This window comes from Musca domestica, unplaced genomic scaffold (assembly GCF_030504385.1).
Source record: "Musca domestica strain aabys unplaced genomic scaffold, Musca_domestica.polishedcontigs.V.1.1 31, whole genome shotgun sequence".
In the NCBI taxonomy this organism is placed as follows: Eukaryota; Metazoa; Arthropoda; class Insecta; order Diptera; family Muscidae; genus Musca; species Musca domestica.
Genome location: NW_026712309.1, coordinates 3,808,096 through 3,828,749, shown reverse-complemented (window position 1 = coordinate 3,828,749; position 20,654 = coordinate 3,808,096). Strand labels below are relative to the sequence as shown.

Here is a 20,654-nt window from a genome sequence, read left to right as displayed (position 1 = left end):
CTGCCGTCGTCTTCCATTATAATTTGACTTTAATATGCCTAGCCATGACTTCAAGCTTTTTATGTACTTGCACCCATGGTACAATGAATTCAAGGTAGGGCAGAACTACCATATAATTTCAATTTTTTTATTTTTCTGGCTTAATATGTCAACTTAATTTGTTTATGTGTGCGTATTCTTTTCAATAATAAAAAATTTTTCAGAAAATATTCAAATTCGGGTGTTTTCAAAATGCTTATTACAACATATGCATCGACAAAATCTACAGTTTTTGTCGCGAAATAAACCATAAGAGATATATAGAATATGATTTTGAAAAGAAATTTTGAACTATCATTCAGTTTTCGCGGTTTTAAATTATTAATTCAAAATCAATGCAACAAGTTGTTTGCTTTTTTATTGTTTTGATAGTAATTCTGACATTACAAGCCAAACAGGTAGACCTCTATACTTGCAATTTTTTCAAAGTTGACCTACCTTCTCTTCATTGTACCATGCTTGCACCTTTAGAATTTTTAAAATTAGATGCAATTATTTTCATTTTTAAAATGAATATCAAGCTTGAAAGATATATGAAATGCCTGGATTTTGTTTCAAGAATATGATTCAAAATGTTCAATATTTCATTCCCATGGCAAAAACAATTAATATCTTTACTGTGTGCTCTTTTTATTGTACAATGTACCATATCTACCAGAGCTACCAGCTGATTACAATTTTTTCTGAGTCCGACTTCTGTCACTAATGTGACTGTATTTATTGATTTGCGCATATTCCAAAGTGTGATTTGAAAAATAAAATATTTCCAAAATCAATGGTAAAAACAAACAATTATTGTAGAGCACGCATTAAAGAATTTGACCGGATTTGCCATCGAAGTGAATTGTGAAACAGTTTCAATCAAATTTCTGAAAGTAAATCTATGTATGGAACATCATTTAAAGCAAAATAAACGTAGCATATTCCTTCTTTCCCAAAATTTGTTGGCGAGGTTTCTTTTTTTACAAATTTTTACAATCCATCCCATAATAGCAGTGCAAAATATCACTGTCCGTCAATAAACGGCGTTAAATGCAAAAAAAATCGAAAAATCGATATTCAATTATTCTATCGATTCTTCCATTTTCCACCAACAATCGTACAATTTGATTAGTTGAAATCCAACCTAGTTATCCCTAAAGCTGACGTGAAAAAATAAATTCGAAAGTGTTTTTCACGGAAAATTTTTAATAATCATCTAAATTTGGTAATAATCCAATAATTTAAATATTTCCCTCTACAATAATAATAACAAAACATCTATACGTTGAAAAAACATGAAATATTGTCGCAAAAATGAATAAAAAGCAAAGCATATGGAAAGAAAGAAATATAACTCACACTCGAGAGAAAAAAATCAATGAATAAGTGAATGTCTCTTTCAGTGGAAACGAGGCGACGACGAACGGAATGGAAAACCCCAAATGTCTAGTCAAATGTGCAAAAAATAGTTAATAATTCCATTGAACTATTAGTTGAAGGAAACCTATTTTTCCGTGAAAATTGTGAAAGTTCTTAATTATTAACTTAATGTTTCAGTGGAGTCCTAATCCAGGCAATCAGTCGGTCGTATGTTGATATGTGATTTTGTGTTACGTTGTGGTGATTTTGCTTGCGTTTACGTTGTCGAAGCCACTTTGTGAAGAAAAGCGAAAAAAACCTCCTGTGCTTACGGGTTTTGATTACCCCCCTGACAACTCGTTGTCGCCTGTTAAAAAAATTCAACAATTTTCGTAAGTGTGTGTGTGTGTGTGCACGGTATGTGTGGAGCACATACATTTAGAAGTCAAAGAGAAGAAAAAACAATACAACCGTTCGAACGAGACCGACCAGCTGTGTTGTCTTGCGTGCGTTTTTTGTTTGTTGTTGGTGTTGATATATATTTTTTTCAACGACCATTACTTTTGGCTCCCTCCCCCTTTGCTTTTTTTCTTCGTGTCTTTTTTATTTTCTCACACTCAGTGCAGTAACAGCAACAACAACAACTTGGCTATCGTTATTGTCAAAATGTGCTCTGAGAATGACATGTTATAGCGTTGCCCAATTGTTAGCATCAAATTTGGACACGAATCAATATCGATGAATATAGCTGCCAATAATTTAATTCGATTTGATATCGATCTCAGTTCTATTACCCTATATATGTATATGTATATATTGCTATCTTAAGTTAAAACTCTTTAATTTTTAATTTATATTCTACACCGGCGTCCGTTTATGAATATTTGTCATTTTTATGACGTGTTATCAAAGAAAATGGCAATCTAGTTAAGGCGTTTCATGAAATTTTGACCGGTGCTAATTGATTTATGCATATAAATTCCGCAGGTGTTTTTTTTTTCATACCCTCCACCATAGTATGGAGGGTATATTAAGTTTATCATTCCGTTTGTAACACATCGAAATATACATTTTAGACCCCACAAAGTATATATTCTTGATCAGCATAAAATTCTGTGTCGATTTAGCGATACCCGTCCATCTATCCGTCTTTGGAAATTACTCTAGCTTCCGAACGAAATTAAGAAGTTTGATAAAATTTTACTCAAATGTATATTATGTCTGCAGGACTTTTGGTATTGAAATGGGTTATCTAGGTCCACGTCTTTGACTTGAATATTGTAATAGCTTATGACAAAAGTTGCCTACGTCATCGTATAGACCATAAAATAACGACTAAATTCAGTATTTTTAAGATTCTAACCGAATTTTTAACGGATTTTATTTTTTTGAAAATTACCAAATTTGTTGCAAATGGTGGAGGGTATTCAAAATTACAGCTTTTTTACTTGTTTTTTTTTTTTTTTTTTTTTTTTTTTGAAAAAAGTAAAGGTCACTTTCTTGTCCATTTCAAATTTGTTTTTTATTCAGATTTGGATATAGCTGCCAAAAAAAAAATTCGATTTCAGGTTTATTGTGCGCCAAGGATTTAATATCTTCTTGAGCGATATAATTTTAGCACGGATCTACAAGATATGTGCTTCATCCGATTTAATATTAAAGCATTCCCTGCGGTACACACATCTGAGAAATTTTCTTCCACATCGGTTCAGATTTAGATGTAGCTACCATTTTCATTTCCTTTGTAGTTTAATTCTTGTCTGTCAATATTTAGAACAATCCTTCGTGAATAAGTATTTTATGATATTACTAAATAAAGATCACCCTTGACTTCATCCAAATTGCAATTTAAGTTATCATATAATTCGGCCGCACATTTGTACCATAGCTTTTTAGTATTCAATAATTTTTGGGAAATCATAACAAATTATCCCCCCAAAAAGTAATGAAATCTGTAACAACTAAAATTCAATGTGGCATCATTTTTCACCCCGTTTCTCTCCCTTACAATTATCGGCAGACATACCTTTGCTGGTCATCATCTCTCTGTGAAATGTCAATTTTTTTAAAAGTAAGCAACAGTAGTAACAGGACCACCAACAACAACAAAATTACCACATCCAATCACTTTGTGCGAATGACAGAACATACACAGCGAGCGTATGTCAGACGTTACGGCGAGCTGCGGTCATAAAGAGGAGAGCGAGAGAGTGTGCACAGACAACAGCGACGCAAGTGGATGTCAAACCACGGCACACAAATACTTTGACTACGCTCTACTCTTCAACATATCAGAGAAAAAATTTACCACCTAATGACAACAATAGCCACCAAAGTGTCATTAACAAATTAGTAACAGAAATAAGAATCAGACATCAACTGAAAATAAAGTAAATAAATCGCTTGAAAAACTATTGAAACAACGGTAAACATAAACAATAAATTGACATAAATAGTTGAGATTACAAAGAAAAACGTGAAGATAAAAACAACTAGTGATGATGCTTTTGATGGCCCAGAGAAAGTAAAAGTGTCCCCGTGTAGTGCAAAAAACATATGTTGGCAAAAAAACCGTGCGTATTTAATAAAGCCAAATATATATTTCTTAATTACAAGTGTGAATATATTCTACCACAGTGAATAGAGTGTAAACTATTTTCAAAAAGTAGAGAAAGAAAAATAATGGAGGAGGCATTTACTCTGTTCCCTGTGTGCATTCCTTCTTTGTCTGTCTGTCTACCAATTTCAATGGACGGATGGTGGATGCCGTCGTTTTTTTTTTTTTTTTTTTGTTCTTCGTTCTTATTCTTTTAAGGTTATGTGTGGGGGCTGTATGTAGTCTATCTGTGTGGGTGGACAGCAACAACGGGATGACGTTTTGGGTGGGTTGGATTGAGATTTCAATTGAAATGGTATGTTTTTTTTTGCCAAGATTACGCTATGATATTGTGCTGCTGCTGATGAAGTGTGTGGAGGTGAATTGAGTAAACGTACTTTTTCCTTTTTTTATAACTTGGCATGCGTTTCATTAATTCTTCTTTTAATTGTAGAATTTTGTTTCGTCTGTACGACTGGCTGGCAGTGGGTGTTGGGGGAACCGACACACACATACATACATGATGTGCCATAACCACTGAGCCATGTTAATATGATTTATGACGAAAATCAGATGGGGAATGTGTGACACATATTCATTCCTCTGTTGTGTTTACACACAAAAGTAATTAAGCATTTTGAAAAGACATGATACCCCGAAGCACATCAGAAGTGTGCCATTTACCGTATTTGGTGAAATTATTGAAAACAAATGCAAGTTGGCGAGAAGGCAATAGGTGGTGAAATAGGTGGTGTTGCTCATGGGTAGACAGAGGTGTTGAAGAAATTGTCTTGAAGCAGAGAGGGAAATATTGGAATTCTCCTACAAAAACCTCGAATATTTCCCATAATATTCGGGATTATCACAAGCATAGTGTGGGATTTGCACACAATTCGACGTAATCAGTTTGAAAAATGTATTTCCAAAATAAAAATTAGAACTAAGCCCAGTAACAATATATTTAGTAAGTAAATAATAAATCTTTTTAACCATCAATCGAAGGAGCCAGCATGATATAAGGGTCCGTAAGAAATAGCATATTTGATGGACGGGAGTCTGTAGAATCATGCCTCTTACAGAGGTATTTGTTCCGAATTTACAGAGTGAACGTTATTAACATATCTGCCATATCTCCCGATGAGGATGGAACCCATGTTGTAATGTCGTTATGTAATCTGCATCACCACCAATTTGCAACACTCCCGGAGGGTGCCTATAAGATTCACAGTTTCGATTAGGGAAGTTTTCGACCATTTATATTTTCAATTAATGATAAATCTGCCCCATCTGCTGGTTCATGTCTCCATCGAGGTTAATGGTTTATAGATCAGCTCTTTTCTCTGAGTATTCGCGTATTCTGTCTTTGGTCGATAGGAACAAAGCCCTTTGGTACTTGTGAATTCGTATTGCTTAAACCCTGAAGAGAAGCTGGTCTTCATCGATTGGTCAAGAATTACCATAGGGCGCATCTCTTTATCCGATAAGGAACAATCTTCCCAAAGCCCCTCGGAAGCGCTTACCTAGCTCAGACTCATGCTCTACAGTAGTTTGGGTAGGAATTCTATCATCCTTTATTCATCTGCCCACAGCCTCCCATTTTAGTGGAGTATTTTTTTGTTGTCTTTATTAACGTCACCATCTGCTAAGGGAGATGTAGGCGTGTAGAGGTTGTTGTCCGCCATGACAAAAAAACAGGTATCAACGAAGCTTTAGAAACACTAATTGCAACTCACAGTAAAACTTTTCTCTGTTAAGGCAGGGGAGCAAATGCATATATGACTGCATATAATTTTGGGACCATTGTCACTCTCTCGATTACTTTGAGACAATCTCACTATATCCGCCGAACGTTTATTTAATTCATGGCTACCGTGAAATTAAGAGCGCTTTTGAAACACACTCTATTATGTGGTACCTGAATTTCTACCTTTCTGTGGGAAACAAATCCCTTACAGTCTGGAATTTGGATATCAAATTAGGAAATACTTTTTGCTTACCTGCATTCGATAAGCATAAGAAAGAAATAGAAAAAATATATATCCACACTCCAAATCATTCTTCTACATCAGATTCTGCTGGGACAGAAGTAATTCAGTGTCTTCAAGGTTGTAAAAATACTACTAACTATATAAAAATATAAAAAAAAAAAACCTTTTAAAGGTATCTAAAACTCTTTCCGTTTGAGTCAATTGGTATTATACGTCGGAAGATTTATAAAAGTTAGATTATTTTGAATATTCTTCCTAAATTGTTTATTTCTAACATTTAAACTTTTCCTCTCTCTTCTCAGAATGTCCTCTCCAGAAAAGTTTTAAACTTTTGAATAGAGCAAACAGAGTGAAACACACCGCATACAATAACAGCAACAAAATGTAAATTATCAAAAGATTTGAAAAACAAAAACTAGAAAAGTGTTCCTTAATCCTGATAGCGAATCCAGATATGTGCTTGGCGCAATAATGCTACTCCCCAAACAATATAGAAAGTCCAGCTAAAACGTAAACTAAGAACGAATATTGCACAACAATCGTCCTAACAAAGAACACCCCACAAACTACTACCAGCAACAACTTACTTTAAGCCTCCAAAGCAACAAGAAAACCTACCAACTACACAACTCAATTAGTAAACCGTTTTTCTTTCTATACAAACATATGTTATTTGGTGGGCAATTTTTAAAATTGCAACACCAAAAAACACCAACAGCCAAAAAATTCCGAAATCTTCAAGTTCTGCAACTGCTCTGCAAAAGCTTAAAGCCAAAGCTACTGGCACAACAGTAAAACGACACAAAAAATCAAAGAGCCAAACAGCGGGAACAGCAAATAACCTTGTCGGCGGCGGCGGAGGTTCATCCGTATCGGCATCATCATTACCGTCCTTAGGCTTAGCACAGAGTGGCTCCTTTGCTGGAGTCAGTGGCATCGAACACGCAACATTGTCTTCGGGTTCTTCGGCACAGGGCCACGGTTATAACTATCAACAACGCAGCAGTGGCGCCTACAAAGGTGACCTTGGATTTGGTGGTGCAGGCGGTGCTGGAAATTATTGTGCTGCGGTTAGCAATTCAGCCGCCGGTGACGAAATTCCCGCTACGTTTTCTAAAACAACCGTTTCACCGAATTCGGGTCGGGCATCATCATCATCATATCAGCAATATAATCAAACCAACAACAGCAACCATCATCAATCACAACAACAACAACATACCAATAGTGCCAATTTTACAAATTCCTCCTCCATTTCACCTGCGATGATGATGAAACAAAAGTCCTCACGTTTGAATATCGGCGATGATGTACGTGAGCTGAAGCTAGGATGTACATTCAATTCGAAGAATACAACGAATGCATTTCACACTATAAAATGTAAGTATCAGTGACGATTATTAGACGAAAAGGCAGTCGATTATTCTACACATAATAAAACTTGTATTTTCATAGGAAACCAATTCAGTTTGCGATAAGATGATGTGTGACGTATTATAAGTCAATGGATCTTTTGTTTTTCTTTAATGCCTTGAGTTGAAACGACCTTTTTTGCTTTCAATGAAATTTTGGATATTTTAGACTGCAACGAAAACACAAGACAGTTATTTTTGAAAGATAAGGTTGAAAAAATGGGGAATATATTCATCACGAATCCTTAGACCTGTTATACGTTATTTTAGTTCTTCTATTATGAGGTCCTCTCATATTTGGTTTTGAAAATACAATTTGGTCTCTTATGAGACGACAATTTTGTCTGTTATGAATAGACCTTTAAGCCTTCTATATGAAAATATTTTGCTCTTCTATGTGAAGTCCTATGTGAGACCTATGATGAGACCATTTAGTCTTTTATAAGAAGACAATTTGTTCTCTCATGAGACGAGAACCTCGTCTTTGTTGCGAAGATTTTTTAGTCTTCTATGGGAAGATCTTTTGCCCTTCTATGAGAAGATTCTTTGTTCTTCTGTGAGGAGACATCTTGGTCGTCTATGAGAACACATTTTCGTCCTCTCTGTAAAACATTTTTGTTCTCCATTGAGAATATGTTTTGGTACATTATTAGAGGATCCTTTTGTGTTTAAGGAAGAATTTCGTTATCTTCTGTGTGTTGTCTGTTTTGTCTGCAGGGTGAGATAAAAAAAAACTGCAACAAAGTCAAAAGACATAATTTTTACATTTTTTTTAAAGTTTATTGAATGAAATTGAAAAATTTCGGAAATATCATCAAATTTTAGAATAAGTTTAGATTTTCTAGAATTGGTCACTTTTGGCACGAATTATGGACTTCAAAAAGCCAATGAAACCGTCGCACGCTGCCCGAATGTTGCCCTGCGGAATTTTGGCCCATTTCCGGCGAAGCGCTTGCTTGAGGTTATCGACACTTTGGTATTTTTTAGTGCCAACCTTGTTTTCCAAAATACTTCAGACACAATAGTCCAACGGATTGGTATCCGGGAATTTTGGTGGCCATTGTGCGCTGGAAATGAAGCGAGGAACCTCATTTTGTAAACATTCTTGGGTGGCGCGTGTTGAATGCGATGGTGCTGAGTAATGTTGAAATGTCCAAGGTCTGCGGCCAAAATGTTTGCGTGACCAAGGCTTTAATACACCCTCCCGAACATTTTCGCTATAATATTCGGCCTTTATTCTGATGCCATGGTCGATTAATACGAGCGGAGAGCGACCATCGGCTGTTAGGGCGGCCCATACCATCAGCATGGCCGGCGTTTGAGTTCTGGTAGCCAACCTTTGGCATGTATACACGATCATTTTGTTTGATCTGCTGGACAACGAGTCTTCTGAGTCTATTTTCTTTCAGTTGCGGTGTAAGTTCTTGCACTTTTTGGAATTTCAATGGCTTTACCTCGAGCTCATTTTTCAATATTTGCCGAATGGAATATTGCGATATGTTCAGCTCCCGAGCAATTTTCGGCCACTGTGAGGCGGGTTTCGAACAAGTCGCTTCTTTACTTTTCGAACCATTTCTGCTGATGTTGCTGTTTTCTTCCGTCCAGTATCACGGTAACGAGCGATGGTACGAGACAAAAAGATTTATCCACATTTAAATTCTGGAGTGCTCTAACGATGGCCACTTGCGGTTTTCCAGCCAAATATAAAGAAATCACACTATCACGTTTCAATTCCATCACGAATAACTTTTTTCTGGAAAATTCTTACCAAAATGCTTTTGTACGCTTGTAAACAATATAATGAGCTATCACCGGAATAATTTTAACAGCTGTCGGACGAGTGGCTTGGAAATAACAGCAGTCTGAAGTTGGTTATAGATTTTTATTTCACCCTGTATTCTATGGCCTGTTATCTTCTATGAGAAGAGCGAAAGGTTCTATTTTTTAACTTTCCAGCAAATTATCATAATTGCAGATAGACTGGTTGGCGATCCTCGCGATGCAAACTCAAGCCCGGTTGTACTCCTTTGTAGTATTAAGAGACCTTTTGGTATTTTGTGGAAAGGCTTATTTATTCTAGAGAAAAACTCTTATTAGTTGATCTCTTAGTCTTCTATCGGATGATAATTTCGTCATCTATCAGAAGACAATTGGAAAATATCACCGCTTTCTAAGAGAAGATAGTCAAGTGTTTTATTAGATGCAAATTTGATTTTTTAAGGGTGAGAGTTTTCCTATGATAAGACAATTTCATATTCTATGTTTTTTGTCTTCTTTGAGAAGAAAATTTGTTTTAAGAATAGGCAATTAGGTTTCTATTGGAAGACAATTTGGTATTTGAGCATAAGACAGTTCGACCTCCTTTAGGAAGAGAGAAGACATTTTGATTTTCTATAATTTTTATAAAATCTATGAGAACTGGGTGTTAAAATGAGAGGGAAACCCTACCGCTTCAATTCTAATATCCGGCTCGAAGGACCAATTGCGAGTAAGAAAACACCCGTATGGTTCTCATATCCGGCTCGAGGGATCAAATGTCAAAGGGAGCAGAGAAATACTACAGTTTCGCTCGGGTGTAGATTTAATTCTGATATTCGGCTCGAAGGACCAAATATGTCAATGAGACAGAAAAAGACATCTCTATAATTCGATTGTAGTTTCGATGCTCTAGTTTCATTGAAAACAAATTTCCTTAAGTACTAAAAAAACTAATCTACCTTAACCTTATCGCAGCCACACGGTTCTTATCTATTCTAATATTGAATGGAGAAAATAAAAGGGCTACTTTTCCCTTCATTCAAGTTGTCTAGACTGAATTATTCTACACACGTGATATTTTATGGTGGCTGGGAAACTGATAATTTATTTTTAGTTCTTAGTTTTTCCCATGATTTATACCTCTCCCAAAAAAAATGTACAGAGTACAATAGAACAGGGGACTTTCAAATGATATACGAAAACGGATCATTTTTTTAAACCTAGGTGTTTGGCGACAACCTTGCGCCTGTTTTTTCAAAATAACCATACTTTCAGTTTAGATTATTAGAGATTTTACACATTCGTTTAATAATTTATTTCATATTTTCTCTCTGTTATTTCTTTTCAGATGATTTTAAACCTGCTAGTGTGGATAAAAATCGTGTTGCTACAGTAGATGTTGGCTCAAACAATCAAGTTACTGTTACTGTGCCAAATTTAGGTGAGTCTCAATTGGTTATGGTTCGCATTTAAACGTTTTATATAATTAGCTTAACGATTGCTTTGAGGTTTGGTTTGCTTTAGAAAAGTAGATATAAAACAAAATTGCGAACCATAATAGATTGTATACAAAACATCCGACAAGTGCCACAAAGTCTGGAATAATTTATGACAAATCAGCACAAAAATCCCTTTTCCAAAACGAAATAAGAAATCACCGCAAACGTGCTAATGATATGTGAAACGTGTTATTTCCTCTGGTAAAAGTAATTGGAAACCTTTGTTATTTGAATATAATTCTTTTTTTTTTACTCCATTATAAACAAGTTTAAATGCATTGGCATGCAATGTTAGCAGAATATCAGTAGAAGTCTGCCGACATACATTTTTATATGGTTTGTTGACATGTAAAATTTTGTGTTAATTATGGCCACCAACTTGATTCAGGTTTAAAGAAACAACAACTCTTTTTTTCGCGGCGTTCAAGAACCTTTATTATCCTCAACACACGTCAAGTTTTGAATAACAATATAAACCGAAATGCGGCCAGGTATATAACAATAAATACCACCTGAGCAAGGTAGAGACCAATTTGTATTATGACACCTTAGTTGTGGCCTATTGTGTCTTTATTTCTGCTTAGTTTCAAATCTTTAGTAACACTTCCTCTCATAATTTGATCCACAAATGGCGAACAACCTTTTGTGCAGAGATCCAAAAAACCTGCCGATAAAGTTTTTAGTTTTTATTGGTCTAGTTGCTTTTTTATTTCAAGTTCTTTTTTTCTTCGCTTCAACCATAACATGGCATTCCAAAGTTTGGCACCGCACATATCACCACAGCCGCAACTACCACCACTAAGGCATTGTGGCTATGAAGAAAAAATCCCTTTCACTTTTTTACAGTTGTTTTTTTTTTTTTGTCTTCTACTTTTGGTTGAGCCACTCATTCATTCATTGAAATATTTAATTTTAGTTCCTCTCTTGTTTTTTTTTTTTTTGGGCTGGGGGGAGGCTCAGCTCATTTTGTGGCATATCTGCGTTTTTTCTTCTTCTATTTCTTTTAATTCAAAATGCCAGTAAAATAAAATGGTTATGCAAATGTTGTTTTGGATTCGATTTTCTTGCCGCTCTTAATGTTGTTTTTGTTGTTGTTGTCTTTATTTTATAATGGAATTTCCTGTTTTCATTAAAAAAACGTTCAAATCATTAATTAAGATATTGTGGTTTATACGGTTTCTAGAGAAATATCTTCTTGTTTCTTGACTAAAATCATTACAAGGTTATTTCTTTTGTTTATTACAAAAACATGTGAAATCGCTCAATTGATTGAACATTACTTTTGTAAATGGTTTTTATAACCTACGAAACATTTTGAATGATAATATTGATTGATTAAAAAAGTTAGCAACACTGGGAAATATTCGTCCTAGATCCACCATGCATGCAGCATATCGATTTTCACACCGCGAGGAGCTGGTTCGATCTAGCCAAGCTGTCGTCCCCTGACCGTGTTACAAAAAATGTATGAGAGCAGGGCTAGAAGTCTATAATATTCTGCGAAGATCGTAAAATATTTAGGGGATGAAATGTACCAAAAATTATTGTTTTCCTGATTTGAAGTTAGCCTACAGGGCTAATTTTTTTTTAATTTTATTGAATTAAAGCAAAAAATGTCGGAAATAGCATCAAATTTTAGAATAAATTTAGATTTGTTCGAATTGGTTACCTTTGGCACGATTATAACCTTCAAACGGCCAATGAAACCGTCACACGCTGCCCAAATGTTGTTCTGCGGTATTTTAGCCCATTCCCGTCGAAGCGCTTGCTTGAGGTTATCGATGCTTTGGTATTTTTTAGTGTCAACCTTGCTTTCCAAAATACTCCAGACACAATAGTCCAACGGATTGGTATCCGGAGATTTTTGTTGATTCCATTGTGCGATGGAAATGAAGCAAGGAACCTCATTCTGTAACCATTCTTGGGTGGCGCGTGCTGAGTGCGATGGTGCTGAGTCCTGTTGAAATGTCTAAGGTCTGTGGCCAAAATGTATGCGTGCCCAAGGCGTTAATACTCCCTCCAGAATATTTTCGGTCGATTAATACGAGCGAAGAGGGATCATCGGCTGTTATGGCGGCCCACACCATCACCATGGCCGGCGCTTGAGTTCTGGTGGCCAACCACACATTTTCAGCTGACCTCTTTTTTGTTTCTGACCTCTTTTTTGTTTCTGACCTCATTTTGTTTGTTTACAAACTGCTAGATAACGAACGTTTTCTCATCGGAGAAAACCAAATTCGGCAGTTCACCACTTTCGGCCAAGCGAAGCAACTCTTTAGCTCTTTTGAGTCTATTTTCTTTCGGTTGCGGTGTAAGTTCTTGCACTTTTTGGAATTTCAATGGCTTTACCCCGAGCTCATTTGCCGAATGGAATATTGCAATATGTTCAGCTCACGAGCCATTTTTCGGCCACTGCGACGCGGGTTCGGATTAAGTCGCTTCTTCGCTGTTCGAACCATTTCTGCTGACACAAATGATTTATTCACATTTAAATGCTGGAAAGCTCTAACGATAGTCACTTGTGGTTTTCCAGCCAAATATAAAGAAATCACACTATCGCCCTTGAATTCCATCACGAATAACTTTTTTCATGTTATTCTAACCAGACGAGAAACACATAGGTCAGAACAGGTAAGGCCATTATGACATGCATACAGTGTCTAAGTCCCTAACTCTTTCCTATGTCGTTCCTACATGAATAAAGCGCATGAAGGCCATTTTTCGTATGCTCCAGTTTAAATGGTAGTGTAAGATCGTGCCGAGATATTTTTCACATGAGGAAGGAATCTCTAGAACTGTATCCATCAATTATATAAGACCACAAACCTTTTTTGGATACTTTCAAGAATTTAAACACCCCATACAATACAAATTTATTTTATCCAATTGCACTTAAATTTCCCTCGTATATGTGCTACTTTACTTCTTTTCACCCAATCCAAATTTGTTTATTTAAATTTCATTTCAATATTGTTTAAAATATAAAAGAAGAACGTAAAACCATCCACACCTGCATAAAATAAAACAAAAACAATGCACACACGCGGTGGCAAATATATAAAAAAAATTGCCATGAAAAAACAATGTGATAAGAAAAAGAACAAAAAACTCAATAAAAAATTATAAAAGACATCACAAAAATGTGTACTCTGTTCGGATGGGGGCCAAACCAACCAGTCAGCCAGCCAGTCCACAATAAGAACAATACCAACAACAAGAATAGACATAAAAAATCGACGACGACGACAACAACAGCAGACTTGCATAAACTTTTGTTGTCAACCTCGAACTTTGTGTTATGAAATTAATATTGCACTTTTTATTGTTGTTGTTTTTTTTTAAGTCAATAAGCAGTGGGGGCTGCAGCACCTATTTTTGCTTTTGATGCATTTATTATTTAAAATGCAAGATAATATTTTTTAATTTATTGAAAAAAAAAAAAATATTAGGATTGATAAGGTAATTCTCCTGTGTGAAAGTCATTTATTATTTGAATGAGAATAACATGCTTTTTAGACATATATATATTGGTTTCAGGACTATGATATTATTTATAAGCTATATAATTATAACATCGTATTTAATTTGTTTTAAATATTTTTAATTTTTTAATACTTTTCGGAAAGATTGAATTGGTGCATTTAACTCAAACCGATATTCTACTACCTTACCTGTAATACCAAGGATCAAGTCTTATAAACATATGTGGTCTTCTAGTTTATACTTTACTAATATATTGTTCGTCATTTTTTTCCTTTCAGTTAGTTCCGGTGTGCCTCATACCATTTATAAGGGAAATCAAAAGAAATACACAAAAGAATGTATACTCATATACGATAAAAGAACTGGTGATATAACATTAGAGAAATTAAATCACAACATACAAGTGAAGAAAACGCGGTAAGTTAAAAATATTGCTGCCCCAAATGAATTTTCCAACAAACATTTCTAATCAATTTTATATTTGCAGCGAAATGACAAACAAGCCAAGTGTACCTATTCCTTCGTCAATGCCAGCAGTTGGTGGCGGTAGTGTATCAGCATCATCAACGGCATCGGCAAGCACAACAGGACCAGCGCCAAAACTAGAAAACAGTACAATGAGAATAACATCTAAAACAAAAGTTTCTACAGGCAATAGAAAAAATACCATAAGTAAGTCCATTAGAAAGTACCGCTATACTGGCTATTCAATGTTAAAATGCGTCTCTTCTTTATTAACAGTTGAATTAAAGTCTCGCAATTCACCCATGCAAGGTTCACCATCAGCCGTTGTGAATAGAAGTCCTCAGTCAGCACCGGCGTATGTTATTCCTCCTTTTGGAAATGTAACAATTGAACTTAGTTGTATTTTTTATTTTTTATAGATGGAATGCCAACAATGGCCAGGCTACTTTACCTAGTATACCCATGATTGTTGATGATGATGATTCAATGTTTAGCATTGGTGGTGGTGGTAGTGGCGGTGGTGCTGCAGCTGGTGGTGGTGGAGGGGGCGGCGGCGTTGGTTCGGGTAGCTATAATAATCTTGCTAATGTCTCTGCCTCATCATCCTCCTCGACATCCAGTCATCATAATAATTCTGGCCAAGAATTTGATTTTCAACAATTGCTCCAGGATGATATATCACCGCCTACCAAACAATCAAAACAATCATCACATCACAGTAATCAAAAACGACACAACAATCACCAACGGCAACAGCAGCAGCAACAACAACAACAGTCTTCACAAACGCAACAACTTCACCAATGGCAACAGAATCTGCAACATACACAACAACAGCAGCAGCAGCAACAGCAACAAAATCAACAAACACAAAATCCATATAATCGTTATAATGGCAATGGCAATTCCTCTTCTTCCTCATCGTTATTTAGTAATAATCATAGCAATAATCTACAGAATAGCAATCATAATAATAGTAATAACTATCATAATAACTATGATCTTGCCTCATCGCCAACATTGGCCAGTGAAGCAGCAGCTTTGGAACAGGTATGTTGACAACAAATTATCATATCTTTTAACACAACAGTGAATGTCTTAAATGGGGTCTAAATATTAGAAAAAGGGCTAGAAACACACATTATTAGGCGATTATGTTGCATAAGGAGATTGTCAACAAGAAAACCTTATAATTTGCCTGACATTTTAAGGTTTCTATTATAGACATGCCTATTTAAAAGATTCACTACAGAAAGTATTAAATATTGCAATTTTGAACAGAAAAATATACACGATTTTACAACCTCCGGCCAAGGTTGGAAATTTAAAAATGGCTCATAAAGTACCTCCCGCTTATTAGCAGAAGGCCAGTTGCACAGGCAATCTCATAATGTATTTCAATTTAATCAGCTGTTCCATAAGATTTTCATAGATTTATTAATCGTTTGAAATGTTTAACTTCAAATGGATAATTTCCATTGTCACTAAAGAGCATTTAGAGAACTGTCAAGATCGCCAAATGAAATGCCTGGATTATTATAAAATGTTTTCGCTGTTTAGATCAATCACACCAAAGTATTTCATGATATTTCATCAGCAGTGCTCCTATGTACATCCATGTAGATCCTTCATAGTTTTTTTTTTTGTTTTTTGAAAAACTTTTTTTTTTGTAGTAGAATAACACCTATAGTTCGTGGCTATGTCATGTTATTGTTGATATAGTCTTTCTAAACCTTTGTAAACATTTCACAATACGAGATTTAAATTTAGAATGGTACCACATTTGTGTAACTTGCCAACTGTTTCCTGAACATTTTTGAAAGTATGTTTCTAAGTTCTTTTTTTTTTTTTAATTGGAAAGAAGAGGTAGAGATTTCTAGCTATACGAAGGGTTGCCAATCCATGATATGCCTTTCGCAAACCCGATGATGGGATCTACGTCTGAGAAGAACGTTATAGTTTCTATATTCCACCTACCGAACAGCCTATGCCTTTTGTTTAACAGTGTGGGACATCTGCATAGATGATGTTCGATTGCGTCTACCTCTTCTTCGTTCTCACATAGTCTACAGCAGTCAGGAACACTGTTACCCCATCTGGAGGTCACATATCTGATACTGCAGTGGCCAGTCAGTATGTCTACCGCCATTCCTAGATCAGATCTACCAAGAGCTTGATCTTCTCGAATATACCGGCCAGATAGCCTTAGACACCCTACAACCATTCTCTAAGTAGCTTAAGAGTCTCGTCAATCGACTGGTAACATCTTCGAACTCATTCATCAGCCACATCATACCCCACTATGTTGCTATGTCCTGGAGCTTAATGCAATCACATGCTTCAATGTGGACTTTCTTGCAGTCAAGTATGGCTCTCGATTAAAAGGCACTTGACTTGATAGCTTTAAGGGGCCACCTGACTATCGACATATATAGTCACTGGTCATGTTATGCTACTGCATAGTTCTTTCATTGTTTCGGCTGCTTTCTTGATGCAAGAATATTCGCTGCAAATGTCATTAAGCTTATATGACTGTTTAATCAGTGGGTTAGGACAGTCTGTATTTGAAGCCAGACCATTCAAAAGAGGTTCACCACCAGCCCAGGCGTTCCTAGCAAGTATCTTATAATTGAAGTTCAAAATAGTGGACATCAGTAATTGCGTTATCTTTCGAATTATTGGTATATCGAGGACTTACCGTAGTCTTAGCGCACTCCTTGCTACTTGAAATGGAACATAATATTCAATGAAGATTGGGGAGTTCTTATGAAAACTCCGGTTGTCAGTAAAGACGCAGCTCTCTGCATGTGTTTTCTGGTCAAAAGAGGTGAGACCACTTTGACGTATATCCATTTGTGGTCTAGACCCCAAACTCTTTCCTATGACGTTTTTAACGTTCTGGTTCTGGTATGGCCACTTTGACGTACATCCAGTGTACGACTTTTGGTCTAAGCCCCCAACTCTTTCTATGAGGTTTTTACATGAAAAGAGTGCAATGAGGTCTTTTTTTTTTTGAACACTCCGCAGGTAACAAATGGTATAGTTTCTAAGAGGAGTAGAAACTAAAGGTTTTTCAGGCAGTGATTTCCTACCCTAACAGAAGCCATATATTTCTTATCTTTCTGTCCGAGTCGAATCATAGGAAAGAGTAATTGATGAAAAAAGTCGAATACTAACGCAAGTTAATTGTTTTAGGAAGTGAATCGCCTTCAACCCTGGAAAGGCCAAAACCAAGCTGGCATGTACGGGTAAAATCCCAACTATTCTATCCAAATTTTTCAGAGGGAAACAAGTTACAGATTGTAATGGCAAAGGAGAAGATGTTAGAGATTATGTAGAGATCAAACAGCTGATTTTAGACCATTCTCATGATGATGTTAGACCTTAGCTTAATAAGCACCTTTCATTTTTCCATAACCTACATAGTCGTTATTGTTATTTTCCATATGGATGTCAACAACGTCAATAGAAACTTTTTTGTTGCCGGGTGCTCCAAATTTTGTTATGACCCTGTTCAACTGTAGTCTCAAATCCTATAATGCTGCATTGTCCATGAACGTAACAACTTAAGAGTCTTCTTTAGCTATTCTATAGTCCATAGCATCTGCAGTTTTATTTCTATGGGAATAGAGAGCGTTTAAAGACGTTTTGCTGTCGGTTGGTTAATAATATTTTCCTTCTACAGTAAATCCAGATAGTCCATATTTAGTGGAATCTCTGCATCTCAGAGTCCTCGACTGCTTATCTACGATTGAGTTTGTTGGCCATAACAACATAGACTTTTGCTAAGACACAAGGCAAACAAAAGTCATCGTTTTCTCTGTTTGGGAACGTGTAGGTCATTTAATAAAGTTTTAGTATCTGTAGTTCTGGACTTGTAGAGAAGTAAAAAGGATAGAGAAAAGCGTCGAATATAGTTGTGGTTTAACTCCGGCGCCACAGGCCGTAAAGCCTTTCTGCGAAGTTGTAGAAGACTGTATGTGGAACATCATACCTTTACTTTATCCTCTTTACACGTCTTGATAATAATTCTCCCTCTTTTTGTATCCCATTTTATTTTCAGAACATTGCATCCGATTTAAGTTCATCCAGCTCAAGTTCAGATTCTGAATCAAGTGGCAGTGAGAGTGGTTCCGATTCCGATGACAGCACCGAAGATGACAGACCCACAAAGGCTGCAGCGGCACAAATGATGAATCAATTGCCTAACTTGGGTATGGCACCGTTGACGACGACATCATCTTCGCCGCAAATGCATTACAATCCACAGACAAATAACAGTCACCATCACAATAGCAATCATCTCAATAGCCACAACAGCCAGCAGCAGCATCATCAAAATTCCGAAACAAACAACTCAAATCCCCTGGCCAACTTTGGTTTCAATGGTTTTCCCAATGATCTATTGCAAAACGATTTACAATTATCATCAAATTCATCGGATGACGATTCCGATTGAATGGAACCCATTACAAGAAGAAGAAGAAGAATGTAATTCTCTGGGGGAATTTAAACCAAAACCACTCTCTCATTATACTATTGTTACACCTTTCATCATACTCACCAACACCTCAGAATAACATAGACACACACACACATACGCTCACACTCAAAACTAAAACTAAATACTTTTAGTATATTTTTGTAAAATAATAAAAGAAAGAAAAAACGAAGAAGAAGACAAAGAAAAATATATAAAACATAGATAATAATTATAAATGAAAAAAAAAAAAACAAAACTGGAAAATGTTTATAAAGCAGAAAGAAAAATTGTGAAAAGATTTAAGAAATAATGGATTATGGGCGGGAAAAAATAATTACAATTTTGTATGAAAAATTTATAGTTAATATTTTAAACAAAACAACAAAAAAATAAGAATATTGATTAAAGTTGTGTTTTTTAATAATAAAAACTTTATTTTTTATTGCAGAAAATTACTTGGTTTGTTTTTTATTTTCTTCTTTTGTTTACCTTTCTTTATCTCCAAAAGATTCTGCAACCTTCTAATGTTTTTAGTTTTTTTTTTATACAATACATCCACATATAAATATTATAAATATAAAACAAAAACAATTATATATTAAAAATATAAAAAAGTGAAGTTTAATATTAAAGTTAAATAATGGTGTATTTTTCGTTTGTTTGTTTTTATTATTATTATGAAATTTATTAATGATATTCAATTAATTATAGTAAAATGTGTTTTTATGTTCTTTAGTTTAAAGCGAAGATGAAATGAAGGAAGACGTTGCAAAACGATGATGATAATTACAATGTATAGCAGAAAAAAAAGTAAAAAATAAAGAAAAAGATTGATTTTTTCATCTTGTGTAGTTACAATTCTTAAATATTAATTCTCTGTTTTTAAATAATTTTCTTGTTGAAAAGAACCAATAATGTTGTGCTAAAGAATTCCTTTTCTCTGTTTTCTTTTCTTACTTTCAAAACACACACATACACAAATTGCCAATATTTTTTGATTCTTCTTATTCTTATATAATTATTATTATTAGTTTTTTTTTTTAATTTATTTTTTATTGAATTTAGTAAATTTAAGAGTTATGATTATAACAAAAAAAAAACAAAAACAATTAAAATTATAAAAAGCAAAGCAAAAAAGAAACCATGGACGAAGAAGTAACAAATATATGAGACCAGAAGAAATAGTGCATACAAAATCAACAAAAAAAAAAACTTTACATATTCTAATAAACATAAAAGAAAACATATATAACAACAAATAGATATGGATGTTGTTTTGCTGTGAACTCTATAAAGTAAGTACGAAATACATTTTGCACTCTTTTCGAGTACTAATTATTTGTAAACTACCATGTTGAGGGTAAAGTCGACTGATAATCTATCAAAATAAGGAAATATCAATATAATTTTGACAGTCCACTACATTCCGAAGTTTGGCGAATAGGAAGGAATTTTAAACGATTTTAGCAATTCGTGACAATTCTCTTTGGGGCAGGCATATTTTCAAATTTGGACATTTCATTATCATATAAATAATTGTCAAATCTAATCTGTACCCCCCGATATCATCATTTGCTGTCTTCACTTTCA

The 20,654-nt window shown here is 35.1% G+C and overlaps 1 protein-coding gene across 4 annotated transcripts; it reads left to right on the top strand.

The window, feature by feature from the left end:
* Window positions 1–1,141: 1,141 nt before the first annotated feature.
* LOC101887330 (ell-associated factor Eaf) lies at window positions 1,142–20,323 on the top strand. Of its 4 annotated transcripts, none has more exons than XM_005178759.4 (8): window positions 1,142–1,246; window positions 6,267–7,344; window positions 10,483–10,575; window positions 14,395–14,533; window positions 14,604–14,788; window positions 14,858–14,936; window positions 15,001–15,631; window positions 18,645–20,323. In XM_005178759.4, exons 2-8 carry the CDS (start codon window positions 7,230–7,232, stop codon window positions 19,038–19,040), a joined length of 1,638 nt encoding a protein of 545 aa, XP_005178816.2. In that variant the 5' UTR covers window positions 1,142–1,246; window positions 6,267–7,229; the 3' UTR covers window positions 19,041–20,323. The 4 variants fall into 4 exon arrangements, with proteins under 4 accessions (XP_005178816.2, XP_005178815.2, XP_011290616.2 ...); XM_005178758.4 differs by lacking the exon at window positions 1,142–1,246 and adding an exon at window positions 3,505–3,770; XM_011292314.3 differs by lacking the exon at window positions 1,142–1,246 and adding an exon at window positions 3,505–3,805.
* The last annotated feature ends 331 nt before the right edge of the window (window positions 20,324–20,654 follow it).